The sequence below is a fragment of the Camelus ferus genome, chromosome 4 (genome assembly GCF_009834535.1).
Source record: "Camelus ferus isolate YT-003-E chromosome 4, BCGSAC_Cfer_1.0, whole genome shotgun sequence".
Classification (NCBI taxonomy): domain Eukaryota; kingdom Metazoa; phylum Chordata; class Mammalia; order Artiodactyla; family Camelidae; genus Camelus; species Camelus ferus.
Window position 1 is genome coordinate 27,065,213 of NC_045699.1, and position 19,958 is coordinate 27,085,170.

The window sequence follows — 19,958 nt, forward strand, 5'->3', positions numbered from 1 at the left end:
TTCACTTTTTCACATCTCAAAGCAAAAATCATAAGTGATTTTTTTTCCTTTAGAGTATTGATTTCTCTGCAATTTGTTTTTTCATGATCTTGAGCCTTACTCTTGAATCATCACCAAATGTTGTTCAGTATTTCAGGTTGATAATTAAATATTTCTAGATCTGAATTTTATGAAAATTTACATATTTTTCCAATCTAAGTTTTTTGGTAGTATCATCATTGGTATAAAATTGATAACAGTTGGCATGTCATTTAGTTAATCTGTGTTCAAGAGTACCTCAAATGAAGTACGTATTTGGGGATATTTTTTAGATTTGGAACAAAAATGTCTGCAACATCCAGCTATCCAGAAGCTTTCAGAATAAATCCTGCATAACTGTCTTATTAATCAGATAATCTAAAGGTTAATAAAATCTCATTTAATAACAAAGTAATTACAATAATTTACTGATATGATCTTACAGTTTTGAAATATTCTCAATTGTATAAAAAAGTAGAAACTAAGAAGTAAGTTATTTTCCTTAATTATTTGTTGAGTAAATTGCTGACATGATGTCTGTCACCCTTAAATACTTGCGTTTTCTCCAGGCGGAGACATTCTGTAGTTACAGCCATCCGTAACTCTATAGTCCTCAGACCCCGTTCACCTGAGATTGCATTTCAGGATTGTTCCATTTGGATTTCATCATTTGTTCTTATTCAAGTCTCTCTAAACATCTTTAAAGGCTCCACTTCAGAATTATACTTTGCCTTTAATTGTCAGTCTGGAAGAGTTCCTTATTCTTCCTTTGACATTTCTAATCCAGATAGCTTTGAAGACAACACGATGTTATTTCATAAAATGTTCTTGTTGAGGGTTTTGCTCTTGTTTACTCACGATTGTATTTAGATTATGAATGTTTGGCAGTAACATTCATTCGTTCAGACTGTTGTAACAAAATATCAGAGTTTTGGGTGGCTTATGAACAACAGATATTTATTACTCCAAGTTCTGGAGGTGAGAGGTCCAAAATCAAGGCACCAGCACTTTGTGTCCAGTGAGAGCCTGCTTCCTGGTTCATCAAGTGTCCTCTCTTCCCTGTGTCCTCACATGGAAGGAGCAAGGCATCTCTCTGAGGCCTCTTTGATAAGGGCATTAATCTCATTCTCATGGGCTCTGTCCTCACACCTAATCGCCTCCTGAAGGCCCTGCCTCCAAATACCATCACTTTAGGTGGTAGGATTAAACATAGGAATTTTGGAGGGACACAAATATTTAGTCAGTAGCAAGTATCATAGAAGTGATGCTATGTCATTTTCAACACATGATTTTTATCAGCCCCATCACTGACATTGTTAACTTTGGTATCTTGATCAAGGTTGTTTCTGTGAGCCTTCTCCATTACAGACTTACTCTTACCCTTTATATTTAATAAATTTGTGGGACAGGTTACTTTGAGAGTATGATAATATACCAGTATTGCTGTAACTTTTTGATTTATCTATTCTTTTATGTTAGTATAGACGCATGTCATTTTTTTTTAGTGTGTTGTAATTTGGTAATTTTTAAAAAAAAATTGACATTCAGATTGTCACACATGTGGCTAATGAGAACCCAATCAAGCTTCTTTGTTCTTTGAACATGCTCCTGTCATTCTTTGAGTCATTTCATGCAGAACACATATTCCAGGTACATTTTGTACTTCCCTTGTCCCAGTGCTAGATGTAATTAGTTATATTTCGAAGGAGCTCTGTCTTCTTTCAATAGAGAATCATATTTAGAAACCAAGATATAGATACTTGATCTGTGTATTGCTACTGGGTCTTGATGCTCCCAGCCTCTCTATTCACACTGCTAGGGGAGATGTGTTTGGTAAGTTTATATAAGGAGTGAATATATGTGTGTGTCTATACACTCAATTATATTTATTTCTATATCAATGTGCATATCTTTATAACCATGAGTTCGTACCAATACGTCCAACTCCAGTCCACAACCACACAGTTCATTCTAGTTTTCTTAGTTATATAAAATTTGACTGCATGAAAATTTTACTTACTTACATTCACCACTATACATTAAAGCAACCAAGATGAATGTTATCCTTGGCCTAGTTGATTTGAGCTTATTAGAATTCCTAACTTTTACAAAGCCAGCAAATAATGGAGGCAGGAGCCAAATCCAGTTCTCTTTCCAAGTTTAGGTTTTTGTCTCTCTCTCTAAAAACAAGCAAGCAACAAAACAGGAGTTAAATTTTTTAGTTTTAGGTCTATTATGTATTTTTGGTTTGTTTTTTTTTTCTTAAAATAATCTCAGTATTGGGGTAGGTATGTATAGCTCAGTTCAATCCCCAGCATCTCCACACACACAAAAAATATTGGTATGATTTAAATATAAATTTGTGTAAGTGGTTCATTTAATACTCAAATTAAGGACACGATTTGGACAATGTACAGTTTGAGTATCACGAAACCAGCTTGTTAGTAAAAATAAATTACTAGAAAGCAGTGAGACTTTTGAAAGTGGATGTTACAGAATTTTGTTATCTTAATGATATTTGCATTCATGAGAATAAAAGCATTACCCTGATTCCTAAATACTTTTCAGTATCCGAGTAGTAATAATGTTGCTAGGTAGATAGGCCTCCCCTCACCCACTCCTCAATGAATTTTGGATCACAAGGAGTCTAAGCATTTGCTAGCTTTAACACTAGTAACAGTGGGGGCTAACTGACTTAATGCCTTGTGAAATCACAGCCACCACATTCATACAAATGATAATTTAGTCTAAGTTTGTATTCTGCTACATAGACAGTAGACATTACTTTGCGATTTATAGAATAATTGCATACATAGCTGCTAAACAAGTTTGCTTTGTTCTGTGCCAAGAATGCCTTACAACTCCTCCACATGTGAAGAATATTTCTGAAAATGGAGCTTTGCTCTGAAATGCTCTGTAGGTTGCTGGTTAGTATGCTGAATATTTAGTATCCTCTAATAAGACTCGTATCAGCTTATCAGTGTTCAGTTTCCTTTTTTTGCCTGGCATAATTCTGTGAGAAATCTTTGGAGACTCTTATGCCCAGTAACTGCCCTTAAGAGATACCTAAATCCACTCTGAAATAAAAGCTTCTCTGATTGATTTATAGCCATATTAACACATGCATACTTATCCAAGTATATAGTAACTTGCAAAGAGGATCTTGGGCTAAAAATTCATCATATCTTGTTCATAATTACTTTTGGGGGATCAGATCTTCTATTTATTATTTGATTGGGAATATCATTTATTAACTGACATTTTCCTCGTGCTTTAGATAATTTCTTTCTGACTTAGAGCAGCCTTTGGCTTATCATTAGAAACCATTTTATATATATATGTATATTTCAATTTCATTCATACACATATCATTTTGAAAATGGTCCTGGAGCCCAACTTTGCTAGAAAACATTGATTTAGCTTTTATTTCTTTTTCATTTTTCTGTTTTCAGTCCCATATTCAGTTCACTTCCGAGAAGACTGATTTTGAATAATATGGTCAGGATGTCAAAATAGTACAAAACCCTGCTGCCATCTGGAATGGTGAAAATAAAAGCTTTATTTACACTGTTTTCTTTAAGAAAAGAATAATGTTTTCCCCTCTCTTCAGGGACTGTATTCTGAAAGGAAATGGTTCTTGTTTGTAGCCTGATAGTGTGGTTTATTCTGAAAGATAATGACTTGAAAACCTACTTGCTGTTCAACAAACTAGTAAATACTCTAACTACTAACCCCTCAGCCTTCCAGCCCCTGAAACGCCAGTCTGTCTCCTCTCCCAGACAAAGCCATTTGGGGTTGTTGTTGTGGGTCCCCTGTTACAGAGAGGACCTCTGTGTGGCCTCAGGTCGTAGGATTGATAGGCTGAGCCTACTGATATCTACCTCTCTGGTTTGTGTAGCCTTTGAATATCTGCTCAAAGCAGTAGTCCTGCCACTTACAGCCCTTCCTGGATAATGAAATAGAAATTACAGAAGGGTTAAAGTCATAGGCACAGTGCTAAATTTGAGCTTCTTAAGGAAATGATTTGATATTTATTATCCTTTTCACAATTTACCATTTCTCATCTACATTTTACTGTCTAGCATACCTCGCAGAATTCTACCTGGAACCAATGTTAAACAGTTGAGAAGTACCTATCAAAGGGCGGATCATTTTATAATGTGGAAGTATTTTAAAAGTATTACATACCATGAAACTTTGATCTCTAGGCCTTTTTGCTTTAAAAAAAAAAAGATGACCATGTACTTAGCGAGTTATTTTTGTAGTGTCTTCCATCATGAGTTGATAGTGATTAAGAGTTCTATCACTGTTCATGATGAATATTTATTCAAAGAACAGCAGTTGACATAGAGGAAACATGATGAAGTAAAAATATACCAAATTTAGAGATTAAAAGGTTTAAAAAAATTTTGCTGTAGGTATGATCAGAAACAGGTAACAGTTTAGCTGAGTCTCTGTTTTGTGTCTCTTGAAAGTGTTTATCATGATACCACCCTTGCCTCAAGCAACCCTAGTAAGTCTCTAATGGTTTCAGTGTTTTCAGTCATTCATAACAAGGCTTTGCTGTCCCAAATATTTTGTGTTATTTTTGAAGTTTGCTTTGGAGAACTAATCAGACAACAGTACGATTTATTTGTACTGTTGATTAGTCAAAAAGCCTGAAATCTTATTCAGAATGAGAAACGAGGGCTTTTACTAGCTTTTAAGAGGTTACTTGGCATGGATACCACCCTCTAAATTCACTTGCATGTCTATATAATTCCTTTTTCATGATTTGTGTAGAATATTTTTCCCATTTACAGTTTATTGCCGCAGCTCTTGTCCTGTCACGCCTTAGAGTCGCTTGCCTCTGTTCTATTTACGTCTTCTGTGGGAGACTGAGGTAGAGTGAGTGCATGTATGCTGATGTATTACTTGATACCAGGCACAAGGGCAGGTAGCTGTAGGCACATTTAATGCATTATCTCATTCAGTCCTCCCTTCGATGAGCTGAGTACTATTTTTACTCCCAAAGAATCTAATTATCCTGCAGATACAATTAAATCACAACAATATAGAGATTCTCTAGGTTACTTCATACCCACTGCCTGGTCCAGTCCTGGCACAAAGCAGGTTTTCAATCAATATCTATAGAATGGATGATGATCTATTGACTATCCAGTAGATTTTTTTTAACTAAAAATAGTTTAATAGTTAATATAATAGTTATTATAGTCAACAGTTTGTATAGCCTAGTATAATTCAAGGTTCATAAATACAAAGAGACTTTTTTATTTAACGATTTTGAGACCAATATATTCAAACTTTCCAAGAGGATTTTTACTGTCCTAGGTATAAAAACACACTGACTTTATGTTAAATTAGTACTGTTTCTCTAACAGATAAGGATGCCTTCCCATATATTTAAAGGGCATAACTCTTCTGTTTAAGAAAATTTTCTTCATACTGTTCAGCTAATACTTGACTGATGTTCAGGAAAACTTCCCTTATGTAATTCCTTCATCCTTCAAAAGAAGAAGTTAGTTGTACTTCTGTAAGACTATGTTGTGAATGCCTAAAGCTTTAAGACATCCAGCCACTAAGAAATGTTTGCTCCTGGCAGTGAAAGAAGACCCGGAGTGTCTGAGCCTGTAATTTAGTGATTCACTGGGATGTTACCATTAGTTTGAACATGAAGAATTCTGTTATTCTAAAGATAGGATAGCAAAGTAGAGATACACATTCTGCTGATTCTTTTGAGTTCCATTGTGTTCACACTTAAGATTTTTGTCTTGTGGTTGCCATTTTGACATGTAGGAACTTGAAACCAATGTATGAGGGAAACCTTCCTGTAAAATTAAGAAAGTAGGAATTGAATTGTGTGCTTCTAGTGCAGCATTTGCATTAAATGAAAGAAAGAACCAAACATAAATTGCACATCTCATCTGATGAAAATCATTTGCTGATTAAATAAGACTTATGGGTATAAAAATGAAGAAAGCCACCATTAAGAACTATTTTTGTGAATTTTTAAGTCTAATACTACTCAAGACCCTACAAAAGATAATTTTGGTCTCATAGACCGATATGCAAATAGGGGAGGCCAAATCTATAGCCACAAAAAAACGATGAAAGAATGATTAACTGTTTAAATAAGTGCCATTAAATCAGCCCAGTAGGAATTCAGAGATATCCCATGAATGAATGCAGAAGAGGTTGCCAAAATTTTCTAAATATGTCAAATTGCAAGAGTTTATTGAATACTGGTTAAAAAAGAAGTAACATAGCTCTGCCCTTTGTGAGCTTCGTAAGCTTTAAAAGAAGAGCCACTATGAACTGTTTAGTCCTCAGGAAAGTGATTCAGGGGAGTGAGTTCTCTAGAGGGGGTGCTTATATCTCTTCTTCCAGACTCTGAGTTTGCTTTATTGTACTGCTATTCTCATCAAAACCTCTGTATTATCAATAATACCTAAAAGATCACGTATATTTGCTACATCTTTTAATATTTCTTTTGGAAGAGCATACTGTTAATATAATTGACTTTTTTCTTCATAAACATATTTGCTGTAAATTTGAAAAATTGGCAGTGTGGCATCATAGCAAACATTCCTTCATTGAAAAACCTCTTTAACTCTCTTGGGAGCAGAGTCAAAGCACCAGTCTGACTAAATTCACTGAATCCCAGCAACCTTAGTCAAGAACTGCTTAGGGCCGCCTTGCTAGGAGGCTGTGGCCTTAGCAAGCAGTTTAGTTGTGTGGTTTCCTCTCAGATAAGGAAGATTGAGTCTTTACAGAATTGGAGCGAAAGTAAAGCATCATTAAAATTGCTTATGGATGAACAATGGAAGTGGTTTGAGCAAATTATGCAAAAGGTATGACTTAATCAATAACATATATTTAAAGCACAGCTTCCTACAAAACAAAGTTAGACTATTTCCCCCCACACATTCTTTTCAAGTCCTGGGTAGATCAGGGGTTAGTAACCAAAGTTTTAAGCAGTGAGACATTAACTCTGGAAAATGCTGATGTTCATTTTTCTCTTTCCTTAATGGAACTGGAAGTTTCATATCAGCATATTTCATTAAGACACCAAAAGATACAAAGAATGTGCTATATTTCCAGATCTATTATAGCTGCCATTCCAAACAAAATATGTATGACTTCTACGATTCACTAAGCACAAGTATGTAGTAATCTGCCCTTTAATGGCCTCTCAAAGTGACAGACCAAATGGCTTTGTGAAGGTCAAGTCTGATTTAAACTGTTGATGAATTAGTAGCTAATTCTGTGTGATTGAATATTAATATGGAACAGTGATAAGTAAGGCACTTTAAAGCTTAATGAGCACATTAATGAATAGGACAAAATGTTTTTCTTTTCCCCTCATGTAAAAGTTTAAAGCTACTAACATACTGCCAATTTGTTAATTTTTGATTCTGCATTTCCCTGTAAAAGTTAATATGGTTAACACATAAAGAGTATTGATTTTTTTTTTCCCTTAAGTTCCTGGTACCATACATTCGATGAGCTGTCAAAATTGATATTATCAAATGGCAAAGGCAGTTTTATATGGATCACTAATAAATGCAAAGGTGAAAAAAAAAAGCAATTAACATCTTCCAACTACGCCCACTGAGATAAGCATACCAATTAGAAATTTCATTATTTTTACAGTTCATTTTATGTTGAATACTGAGTTTTATTGTCAAGCACTTGATAGTCAAATTGGAAACAAGCCACAACTGTCAATGTGTAACAGCTCTGGCTATTTGAATCTGTTACATTGTGATGTTTCTCATGAAAATTTAATGAAGAAAATACATTCAAAGAGGTTCTGTGCAAGGAGGGGATGGATAGAATTTAATTACCGTTATTAAAAATAGGAAAGGAGCTCTCTTTACATTCTCCATCCGATTATTATGCAAGAAAGATTATCTTTGCTGTGCACTTGTATATAGGGAAGGGGGGCTCTGGAGTGTTCTTTATGAGTCAAGAAGGAAAAGAAAGGTCATGCAAATGTGTTAGTCTGCTTTCCATAGGGCACAAGTCAATTTTGTCAGCTTTCCCCAAGGTGAGGGCTTCATTTCTTATAAATGGTTATTAATTCTAGATTTCTTTGGTAAGAGCCTTTGATAAGTGGCTCAACAATCTTAAGTCTTTGACACTTGCCGCTGATGGGTACAGAATATTGGCATGGTTCTTCAGAGAGAGAAACTTGTAGAAGAAAAGTAATGATTGGAGAGCGGTGTCAATGCATATTAATTTAACTAGTAGTTAGATGCCACAGGGGTGACTCATTGTCCTGGGAAAGACAGAAAAGCTCAGGAATCCCAAGGAGATTTTTTATTAACTGACGTTAGTTTCGTTAAATACGGAAATTAACAACAGAAAATCTAAGAGCTTTTTTAGAAATTCATTTCTAGGTGACTGAGTCAATGTAGTTGACTTTCAGGCACTGAAGGTAGACTATTTTGATGCTTGAAGTATTTTGTGTCAATAGCTGTCAAGCGAGATGTTTAATAATATGATGTGTGTTGTAAAATGACTATTGAGCTTTCAGCTTTCTTTTTTCCCCAAATAACATTAAAACTAAGCTTTAGAGGTAAATACATTGGCAAAAGCTTTAAAGCCATTAAAAAAAAAACCCAAACCGATGAGATTCAAGTGGAATAGATTATTAAAATTAGCATAGCCTATTTTGCAAAATACTCTTTACCTGATTTGTAGTTTTTCACATTGCCTTAGAGACTTGCAGAATCGTCTTGAAATTCCATTCTTAACCACTCTTTCTGACACTTGTCAACAGGGGACCTGGGTTTAGCTGACAGTGTGTAAGTATTCAGATAAACAGAATGCATCACTGCTTCTTCAAAAGAGCCATGTTTTTCAACCTAAGTAAAATGTAGCTCATTGAAGTAAGCTGTTACTTTTTTAGTCTCTGGCCCTAATTAGCGGGTGGGACAGAAAAATGTTTTCCGGTGAATCCATATGTGAAACCTAACTTGCCTTCTTTTGGACTCGTAGACCTCCCTGTGGGAGAGCCAGAGTCTACACTCTTCCCTATTACTCTTCGATTTTCTTTCACAATGATAACCTGGACTTAATGCTTAGGGTAACTTCCCTTCCTAGGGAGCTTTATTCTGTTGCAAGCATTTTACTTTTCACATTTAAAGCCTCTTGTTCTTAACTATTCTTCTCATGAACTCTCTACCATAAGTAATTTTCTACTATGTGTGGTAGAAAACTGGTTAGTCACTGTGATACTCATGTTTAGGCTAGGGACTTACTGGAGTTCTCTTAAAATCTGTCAACCCAGACTAGTTTGATGACAAGGAATTTGAGTGCAAGTGAGCCTTGAAGAAATTTGTGTTGTGGAGCAATAAACTGATGAGAAATAAAAGATACAAGGCAATAGATTTAGGTTCTTACTGCTACAGTTGCTATGAGAAGGAAAAGACTGAATATGTTTGAGAGAGTTTCAAAAAGCTTTATAAAGAAAGCAATTTTTGGCTGTGTGACTTACCCAAGACATGGACAGGGTACTCTCAATGGGTAGGATTTGTCTGGGGAGTGGTAAGGATTTCAGTGTGGGCAGAAGAGAGATTTCCTAGGAGGGAGATCATCCATGAGAGGCTGAGGGAAAATGGGTCCTGATTTTAAAGGACTTCGCTAACCAGATTTAGGAGATTTGAGTTTACTATAGGGACCGTGGAGAATATATAGATTTGACTGAGGATGCAGTGGGGTCATCAAAATGGAACCTTTTCCCTAGAAATTATACCTCTTTGGCAAGATTAACAGGATCATGCCAGAAGTTGTAGGAGACACCAAGGAGAAGCTGGGTGCCATATCTCATAAGTTCTGTTTTGCTCACTGGTTGTGTCTTTGAGTCATTTTGGAATTGGTGGCTGATGAAAATTCATTAGGGGTCATGAGGGAACGTTGATTACATTAACACTGGGCCCAATTAGAAGTCAAAATGTTTCCTAATAATCCTCAAACAGCCAAATTCTAATTGAGATAATTATCACCCATATAACTAAATTTCCTCCGATGCTTAACTAGAATATACCTTTCAAAAGCTGGCTGGAAGAGCTGGTAGTGTGGGTTATCAATGTGGGTCATGCTTGAGGGCTTAAGAGGGCTTTAATGTCTCAGGATCTAAGATCTGGGACAATTTTGATGTGGGATAGGAGAAATGAATTTCGGATGATTTGAAGATTTAAAATTGAGAAGTTTCAACTTTTTAATGACTTTTAATGAAAATGGCACAAGTCTTTGGAATGGAGCCAAGGATTCTCTTACCCCCAGGAATGTGGTGATTTTGACTTGCTTTTGTTCTTTTAAGTCTTTTGTAAGGGAAACTTTCAGATAATTTTCAGACTAATTGAAACTCCCTACAAAGGAATTTGTTCAGGTTGAAACTTTGCTTATGTGAAAAATAGTTTTACTTAAAAGTTAAAAACTAACAGATTTGAATACAGGTAGTTTCATCCAGCTAACGAGTTTGAATTTGTTCCCCATGTACTTGTGAAGCTAGCTCTGCCCGGTCAATAGTTTTCCCATAATGAGAAGTTTCCTTCTCAGTGTCTCTGTTTCTGATGCTTCCTTCTTTCTAGCTGGCTATACTCATTCCTAAAAGCCGATTTCAGAGCTTCCTCTTGATACTCATGGACCACCTCAGATACCCATTCTGTAATTACTTCTGCTTCCGTGCTCCCAGAAAATTTGATGCATCCCTTGATCATGTTTTCATCACACAGGTCTGTGTTCTTTTCTCAGCTGTTGGCCTCCTGTTTAGACTGTGCACTCTTCTGGCCAGAAACAACATTGTGACGTAGCCTAACCTGACAGTGCAATGCTACCTCATTTGTGTCAGCCTCTCAACAAATGCCGACGAAGTTAATGGGAAAGGTTAATGGGCCATCTCTCCTGCCTCTTGGGTATCTGACTTGAAAACCTGTTGGTATCGCCTTTTGTCTTGCAGAGGATCAAATTCCCAGGGGCTTCCCTACCATAGACATGGGCCCACAGTTGAAGGTGGTTGAGCGTACACGCACGGCCACCATGCTTTGTGCAGCCAGTGGGAATCCGGATCCAGAAATCACTTGGTTCAAAGATTTTCTGCCCGTCGACACAAGCAACAACAACGGCCGTATTAAGCAGTTACGATCAGGTAGGGTCTTGTTACTGTTTCCATGAACTGCTAGAAAATTTTTATTTTTTTATTTTTTTATTTTAGTTTTCTCTCTATTTTTTTTAAGTTTAATTTTTAGGTATTGATTTTTCTTCTTCTTCTCTTTCTCTGTTATTTACTGTGTTGTCCACGTTTATGTCATAGCCTGTTTCAGAGTCTGTCTTTTTCCTCCTCTCCGTGTTTTGCAGCTTCTGTTTAATCCACATTGCTCACTGCTGTGACTGTACTTTTGATACTTTTTAATTTACTGCTCTTCTGCAGTAGTTGACGGATCCATTTTCTCCTCTTTCTTTCTTATTTCTGTTTTCTTTTGAAACAAATTTATTTCAACATTGGACTTCATTCAGAACTTGCAAGGAGTTCCAATGGTTAAATCCATCAAAAACCAAAATGTTCAAATTGAACACTAAAAGGATTTGATTTTATTAAAGTGTATTTTCTCTGTCTTTTCTACATTTGAACTCATCAAAGTACCAAAGTTTAGTAAGTTTGGGCCCATCTACTTTCTTTTCGCTAATACATGAAACAGGGAAATGGTATCTCACGGGTAACCAGATGTATTTTTTTTATAAAGTCCTTTACAAAGTACCAGTGAAAGGAGGGGGTTTTTATTATGATTATTATAATATTAGTATGAGTGCATATTGTCTACACATTAGCCACAGTGGTGTGCGCCCACACGAAAGATTTTTGAATCCTCCAGTGACTGGATCTACAGAAGTCTGCTTTTGGTGTAGACTCCAGCTTTGGCTCCTCTCTCTTTTTCCCTCTCTCTTTCTCTCCCCCCCCCCCCCCCCTCGTTTTCCTTTCTCCCATCCCAAGTTTATTCCTTTGCTCTCTTTAGATTAAAAATGGAGATAACTCTAAATTTGTTGTAAAAGTTTTAGAGCCTGTCCCTAGGTAATTTCACAGGGACATATATTGATAAGCTGTGTACTTTGGCATTGGTAGTAATATTGATATAGAATTCTAAGCTGTTTAACTGCCTGTCTTCCCAGAATTCTCAGCTTTTGACCTGTCCTGTGATGTTAAAGCGTCTTGTTAACTGCCTCTTTCGCTTGTTGTCAGCAGAATTGTATAGATTAGCATTCTGTTATTATAAATAAAGAATTAATTATTCACATGTAACATAGATGATGTAGTGTATAAAGCTTTAACTCTGAAAAATTTGTACCAAATTATAAGGAATATAATAATATTTTTATGCTGTCTTTCTTCTCTCCGTATTTAAATCTCCAGAATCTATTGGTAAGTGCTTAGTTCTGAAGCGCACTTCACCCCCACTAATTTCCATATTCAGATTATTATTATTATTATTATTATTATTATTAATAAAATGCATGGCATGCATTTTACTAACTGTCAGTGTAGACACCAGATTTCCTTAGTGGCGCGCACATGCACATATCCACAGAACTGTTACTGTAAGAACACTGTGTAGAAAAATAAAATAGTACACAAGTTATATCACACAAATGTAGCATAGTAAGTAGCCTAAGATCTATCCTATGAACAGTGTTTGTTTCTAGTTAGTCTGTAGCATTTCCTACAACAGTATATATATATGTGTATCTATATATATACTTAAATAGATCAGCCAGTATTTTCCTCAACTATGTCTTTAAAGATATTGTTTAGTTCTTTTTTTTTTTTTTTTAAAGAATATGAGGCATATAAGATAAAAGTCTAAGATTATATGACCCCAGACCTGAGAACTCAGTTGCTTCTCTGAGGAAGGCAATGCTGCCTAGTGTGGTGTTTGCCGTCTGTGGTATAATAATGCAACTTGCTTTTATGATCTAATGATGCAATCTAATATATTCCTGTTTTACCAGTATAGTAATTCAAGTTTCTTTTAAGACCTTATTTAATTCTGTAAATCTAATTTAATTCTTCTCCCCAGCCCTAGCCTCCTTCTTCTCGTACTAATGCTTCTTCTTTCTAATCTTATTTGCATTCATATTATCCACCCAGGTGGTACACCAATAAGAGGTAAGAGTGCTGAACTAACGTTCACAGAATGATCTTACTCATTCTTTCTGTCCTTTCATCACTCCCATCTTTGTCCTGTTTTCAAAATCATTCCAATATTGTCCATCAACTTTTATATTTTTCCTTTGTACCGTTTGGTTATGATCGGTGACTCTCATGTTGTGAATTCTTCGTTTCTTTTTCTTTTTCTCTTTGTTTTGTTCATTTCTTTCTTTATGAAAATGATTATTTAAGTTGTGATATGCTTCAAAGAAAGCATATCGGGTCTTTAGACCACAGACCAGTCACAGCGTACCATCTGTCCCTCTTTTTTTCCTTTTCTTCTTCTTCCTTTTTCCTTTTTTTCTTTTTTTCTCTTCTTTTCCCTTTTTTTTTTTTTTTTTTTTTTTTTTGGTCCGACTGGAGAAAAAAAAAAAGATCATTTTTTTTCTTCCTTAGCTGTTCTTGTTCCGGACCAAAGCCAAGATGGTCTGGAGAACAGTGGCAGACATGCAGAAGACAGCCTGGAACACCTGCTTTTTGTGTTTATCTTTCAAAAGGTTTTTGCTTTTGTTCTTCAATTCTTTTTTCTCTTACTGTCTTAAAAGTCAAAGAATGACTCCCCTTTCCACCTGATCCCACTCGCCTACAACCTGACAGCCATGCCTTTTTCTTCCCGGACTTCTTTTTTTCTTGGATTACTCGCCTCTGGATTTTTCGATCTTCTGTCCTTCAGGCTATGGAAGCAAAAGGTGCTGAGTATTCTTGGTGGTATGTGGTATTGCTGGTTTTTCGACTTTGACACAGTGTGCATTTCTTTTGTAATTCTTGTTTTGTATTTTTCTTGGGGTTTTGTGACACCACACTGCTAATCCCACTGGTGGATTTTGATGGGTGTCTTAGGGGATCCGTCTCGCGGTCCTCAAGCAGTGGTTGGTTGGCTCTCCTGGCTGGCCAAGGCCGTGCTTTTTAACTTTTTTTTTCAAACCTTCTAATTCAACTACTCTTTGTTTTTCAGCAAACGTAATAAATGATTGTAAGTCGTGGCAAACTTGTCTTTCTTTTCTTAAAAATCTGCATGTCTTAAGGGAGTTTTGTTTCTTTAAGTAATATTTTCATGATATTATAATGACTAATTTTAATTTTTTTGCTTTGTGCAGCCTTTTTTTGTGCTCGCTGCGTATTTTTGGCTTTCTTCCGCAGAAGACTTTCTTAAAAACCCGGCCTGGTTTTTTTTGAGCATACCTCTCTTTTGCGCCACTTTTGATACCAAAATGAAACAAAACAAAATCAGAAATTAATCTTTTGTTTTATTTAAAAGCCATACTTCCTTGAAGCAGTCTCACCCATCTTCATTTTATTAGTCTAGGAAATAAGAGTGTTAATTCTGAGTAGAAGTCTTGCTTGGGAAAAGAGATACTGTTTGTTTTTTTTTTTAATACTAGCATTGATGATGTAAAAATTTAAAAAATAAATAATCTATATGTTTTTCTCATCGCATCATTTTCTGTCTGTGCACCTTAGCGAGAGATTGAATCGACGTTGAGCGGATCTTCCTTTGCAGGGCTTTTCATATTGTTAAGAGGTTTAGCTTTCTGAACTGAGGAAGCCTTCTCTGACCATCTCTTTGGCAATATATTTTATATCCATACAGGAGCCCTTCAGATCGAACAGAGCGAAGAATCTGACCAAGGAAAATATGAGTGTGTTGCCACCAACAGCGCGGGCACTCGCTATTCTGCCCCTGCCAATTTATATGTCAGAGGTAGGAATGACGTAATCCTGGTGTTGCATTTTCATTCAGGCTCAGGGGGAGCTGAGATACCCACAGGATCCGTGTGACCATGTCAGTAGTTAAAGAACTGATTTGCTAGTAGTGACAGTAGCTGAAGCATTTTAGCAAATGGAGAATTAAACGGTTTTAAATACACAGTTAAGAAAAAAATTGACAACTTTTGAGTGAAATCTATCCTGAGGCTTGCAGTTTGTAAGTATATGTGCATTTTTACATCTTAAGTCCTATTTTGACTGCAGTGATTGAAGTGTGCTTTGCATTGGTTTGAGGTTTTCTTCTTTTTTTTTCTTTTTTCTGTTGTGTTACTCTACTGTTTCCTTATCAAACCTGGAAATTATTGCTTGGTGTGCTACTAATCAGTTCTCTGCACAGCTCCAAGCATAAAGGTATTGGTCTTTGAGACCTCTGCTATGGAGCTGTAAGGATAAGCTACTAACTAAAAAAAAAGCTACATGCAAATAGCACAATTGTATTTTCTTCCTTCTTTTTTTATCCTTAGTTATTTATGACACATAGTATTATGTATGTGCATATATATATACACACATGTGTATTTTTTTAGTTGTTCAGTTTCTGAAAAGTTTAATCTCTTGATTGCCAGGGAACAGTGATTGCATTTTAAAACATATTAGTTGTCCTTGGGACAAAGATGAATGAGGAGACATCCCTGTTTCCTCATAAAGTAATAGAACTGATTACATTTTGAGCTTGTGAATAACTGGGCCTTTCATTTCCACTAGAAAGAAATATTTCTTCTTCCCAGGAATTTTCAAAGCTGCTTCCTGTAGTTTTGTGTCCAGTGACAATGCTCTTACTCTTGGTCTCCATGTCTGTGAACAACCACAAATGGTGTGGGTGGGGGTGGGAGTAGATAAAAAGACTGCCAGGGCTTAAAGTCACAATAGGATGGGTTCCCTTAGGAAAATATCTAGCTTGATTTTGAAATTTTTGTTTGAGATAATTCTGTTTCCGTGGGGATGTTCTTCTCTCCTGTCTTTTTCTGGAGTCCGGGGTGGGAGAATACGAAGAAAACCATTTCTTCTCCAAATTCTTTGGAAGCCCCTTGATCCTTCTTTTCACAGTGACGACCTCCTTTGCTGCATGAGGCATGTGTACCTTCTTCAGTGGAAAAATTTCAAAATGATGCTAGCTATTGTTTCTAATACTGTGTTAGTCCATGAGGTATTGCTAACTTTTTCAGCAGAGGTAGGAAGGATTAACTAGAGCAAATAAAGATGTTCAAGTAGCAGTTGAAAGCCTTGATATGGCCTTTTTACTCTCTCTGTGTTTCCCTTGTTTTTCTCCTTTCCTCATTTCATTGTGTTCTGCATCAAACCCCCTACATCCCTCAGAGCTGCGAGAAGGTTGGTGTGATTTTTACTTTTTACCCACCTTACAAAACTATTAATTAAACCAATAACAAAGAATACAAATGAAATGAATGTAGCTGCATTGTGGTCTTCTTTTGGTTAATGGTATGTTCTAGCAGAGAATGCCCTTGGCTGTGGCTTCTGGTGCTTGCTGGTGGTACCTAACTGCGGTGCATGATGGGAGAGGATGTACCTGGGTGCATGGTAATGGGGTAACACGTAACTCTCTCAGGTCCAGTGAACTCGGTCAGTGTTCCTGCTTTCCTTTTTGCTCCACTCTTCCCGTCTCTTGCCCCACCTTTAATTTCTGTCTTAAAAAGATGCCTGCTGCCCGTAGAATGACTTTTTGTAGTTGTTCCCCTAATCCCAAGCATGAAGACTAAGCTCTCCTCCATTTTTCTTGATTTGCTCTTTGACACCTTTGACACCGGCTCCTGTTTGCTTTGTGTAACCTGTGAATTGGCTGCAGGAGGCATGCTTAGCTTTCTCTTTACTTCTCCTCTGCCTGTCATTCACCCGTGAGGCCATCGCAGCAAGCCCTCTCAAATCTACGGAGGTTTCTCTCACCCTTAAGTACAGCCAAAAAGTTGACAGAATTATTCTCTCATTATCTTGGAGTTTTGAGGTTGTTTGTTTATTAACTTAATTATTTTAATAAACAGTTTATTATCCATATTTAAGGTATGCTTCTAATGATTACCTCTTGATCTGAAATGCTCTTGGTGTAACATTTTGCCAGTAAAAGCCCAAGGTGAAACCTATTTGTCTCTTACCCTCTCCTTGTACCATGTCCAAGACACATGTACTTAAACACACATAAACGTGCAGATTATCTGAAGCAGGAACACTGAACTGTAATTGCTTGGTAATTTTTTGTGTTGTGTTGCTTTAATATGACCTCTTCTCTTAATGTCATGTCCACTGTATGGTTTAGATCCTGTGTCTCATAATTTGAATGAAGGCATAAAAAGCCTCTTCCTAGATTTCTCTTGTCATCATCTATGTTATTTTACCTTAGACGTGAACGGAATGGAATCCTGAATGTGAACTCCCGAGCCCCCTTCCTGATTTTGCAGTCCTTACCTTTGACAACCTAGCTTCGCCTAATATCTTTCTACTTTCAACCCTATCCTCCCTAAATCCCTGTCTCAATCACTGTACTTAGCCCTCCTCCCTCTGTATTTAGTTCTATTCCAGTTATTTCCTCTGTTGTCATTGCTGTCTTGGATTCCAGCCATTCTCCCATTGTCCTAATAAGCATGGCCTTGAGACACCATGTGCATGCCTTGCATGATCCAATCCAGTATCTCTACTGGCATTGGCTTTATTTCTTCTTCTTGACTGTAAATCGATATGTATATATATTTCTGTGTTTGTCTCAGTGTTAGTGTGAGGTCTTGAGGCTGCACCTACTCTGAGTCTGAAAGCAAATGCATTGCACTTTCAGTGTACTCTAGATGATGTTTTCCAGGGCTGGGATGTGACAGTGTGGTCCCACACATGTTTTCACATCACCTGGAAGAGCACAGCAATGAAGCTGGTTTTGATTCTGAACATAAACCTGCTGGTGCCTTCCAGCCCCACTCCTGCATATACATGCATTCATAGAACCCTTGTTATATGCATGCATGTGTATGTTTCTGTGTTTATCTTCTGCATGATGTTTGTGTATTGTTAGTTTGTAGATAGTTTTTTGTGGGGCCCTTGTAGGTCTGAATCAACTTTTGTATGAATGTGTCTGAGATATCAATGACAAAGCTAAATAAAATTTTCTGTGTATACACACACCATACTTGTATGGTCTGTATTATCCACAGTTTTTCATGTTTTGTTTTTGGACAATCCACAATGTGTTTCAATAGTTTAATTGTGTCTGTACAGTGCATGTCACGTGTTTAATCAAGCCACTTTCTCTTACCTTGTATATTTTATCATCTTCCCTTGTGTTTTATTCCAGTTCGCCGTGTCCCTCCAAGATTCTCTATCCCACCCACTAATCATGAAATCATGCCAGGTGGAAGTGTTAATATCACCTGTGTGGCTGTGGGGTCACCAATGCCTTATGTGAAGTGGATGTTGGGGGCAGAAGATCTGACACCTGAAGATGACATGCCGATAGGAAGAAACGTCCTAGAACTGAATGATGTAAGACAGTCAGCAAATTACACCTGTGTTGCTATGTCGACACTGGGTGTCATTGAAGCAATAGCACAGATCACTGTCAAAGGTATGCTCAGTGGTTCATGCTTGCAAGATCTGAGGATACTTGAGTCAGCTGACTAATAATGTCTCTACAAAGTCCTTGGAATTCTACAGTGAATCAATTCATTGTTCAGTGTTTCAGATGTCATAGTCTAATTTTATCTGTGGTATCATGTAAGATACACAGATGTAGGTAGGCAGATTCTCTCTTAAAAGTATTCACAGCCTAAGTAGGGATGATCATCAAAATATTGAACAGGCTGGGCCCAGGCACTAACAGGGCAGGATGAGCAGTGCTAGACAAGGTCAAGCGTTACGGTTGGGCTGATGTGCACAGTTTTATATCAGTCTAGAACCTTGAGAAGAGGCACATAACAGAAGTCCAGATAAATGTTAATTAATGTACAAAATCCAAGAACGCGGAAACAGGGTTGAAATTAACATGGTCTAATAATAGATACTTGAAATTTTTATTAGTGCCTACCATTAAAAATCCAAATTCAAGTATGATTCTATTGTTTTAGCTTTATCTCTCACCTCACATAGATGAAGTGCTTAACAAATAATATCTTCTAGAAATAAGTGTACCGAATACAACCGAAGTACTATATTCCATGGCTTTGACTCACAGGGGAGAAAACAGTGTGTGCAGTTACCAGTTGTTTTTATCCAGTGTTTTTAGAATTTTAAAAAACATTTACAAAATGGGTCAGTCTGAGGGTGACTTTAGGTTCCTGCGAATGTCTAGAACTATTGCAGAATGAACACAAATTATCTTCCCCTTCTAGGAAGTGTAGTCCTTAAAAAAAAAAAAAAAAAACAAAGAAACAACATACATATAATAGTCAGTGTTACATCTTCAACCAAGCAGATTTAGCTAATGTATACCATATGAAATCAATGATGTGACGTATGAACAAGGTAAACACCACTGTCAACCTTTAGTTATATAAAATAGTAATGTTTTATTCCATATCCTTACTGTATTAGCATACTATTCTTCATGCACTGCAGACAAAACCTGCACTGTATCATCACTGTCACTTAGTAGAACTTAGAGTATCTGTGAAATATCAGTAAACATACCTTTCATTAGCACTATTTTTACTTGCCTTAAAAATTCAGAAAGACATCAGCGAAAATTGAAATCAATTCCTTGAAAAATGCTGTGCCAGAATATTTAAACAAATGTCTTTTTATGATTATTTTCAGTAAATCCCTTGGCCAAATATTATCATTCCATGGTTCTTAGAGTAACAGGCAAATATTGAATTGCCTTTCCCATACTAACTATCTCAGCTTTAAATATTTGACAGTTGACTAAAGACCTTCAGGAATTCAAAAGCACGAGTCACATAAAACTAATATCTTCTTCAATTTCTTTTCTTTGTTTTCCTGACTCGTGCTGCTTCTCTACCCCCTCCAC

The 19,958-nt window shown here is 36.6% G+C and overlaps 1 protein-coding gene across 6 annotated transcripts in view; it reads left to right on the forward strand.

Moving 5' to 3' along the window:
* The window catches only part of PTPRD (protein tyrosine phosphatase receptor type D), a 1,875,912-nt gene that overhangs the window by 1,668,942 nt on the left and 187,012 nt on the right, over nt 1-19,958 (forward strand). For 2 of the 6 annotated variants that reach the window (XM_032477693.1, XM_014552398.2), the window contains exons 5-9: nt 10,985-11,173; nt 12,434-12,442; nt 14,820-14,930; nt 16,313-16,324; nt 18,288-18,557. In XM_032477693.1, the coding sequence (XP_032333584.1) occupies nt 10,985-11,173; nt 12,434-12,442; nt 14,820-14,930; nt 16,313-16,324; nt 18,288-18,557 (591 nt within the window). Of the gene's footprint in view, nt 1-10,984; nt 11,174-12,433; nt 12,443-13,168; nt 13,187-14,819; nt 14,931-16,312; nt 16,325-18,287; nt 18,558-19,958 lie in introns of all 6 variants that reach the window. The other 4 variants (XM_032477692.1, XM_032477694.1, XM_014552397.2 and 1 more) reach the window with 4 other exon arrangements.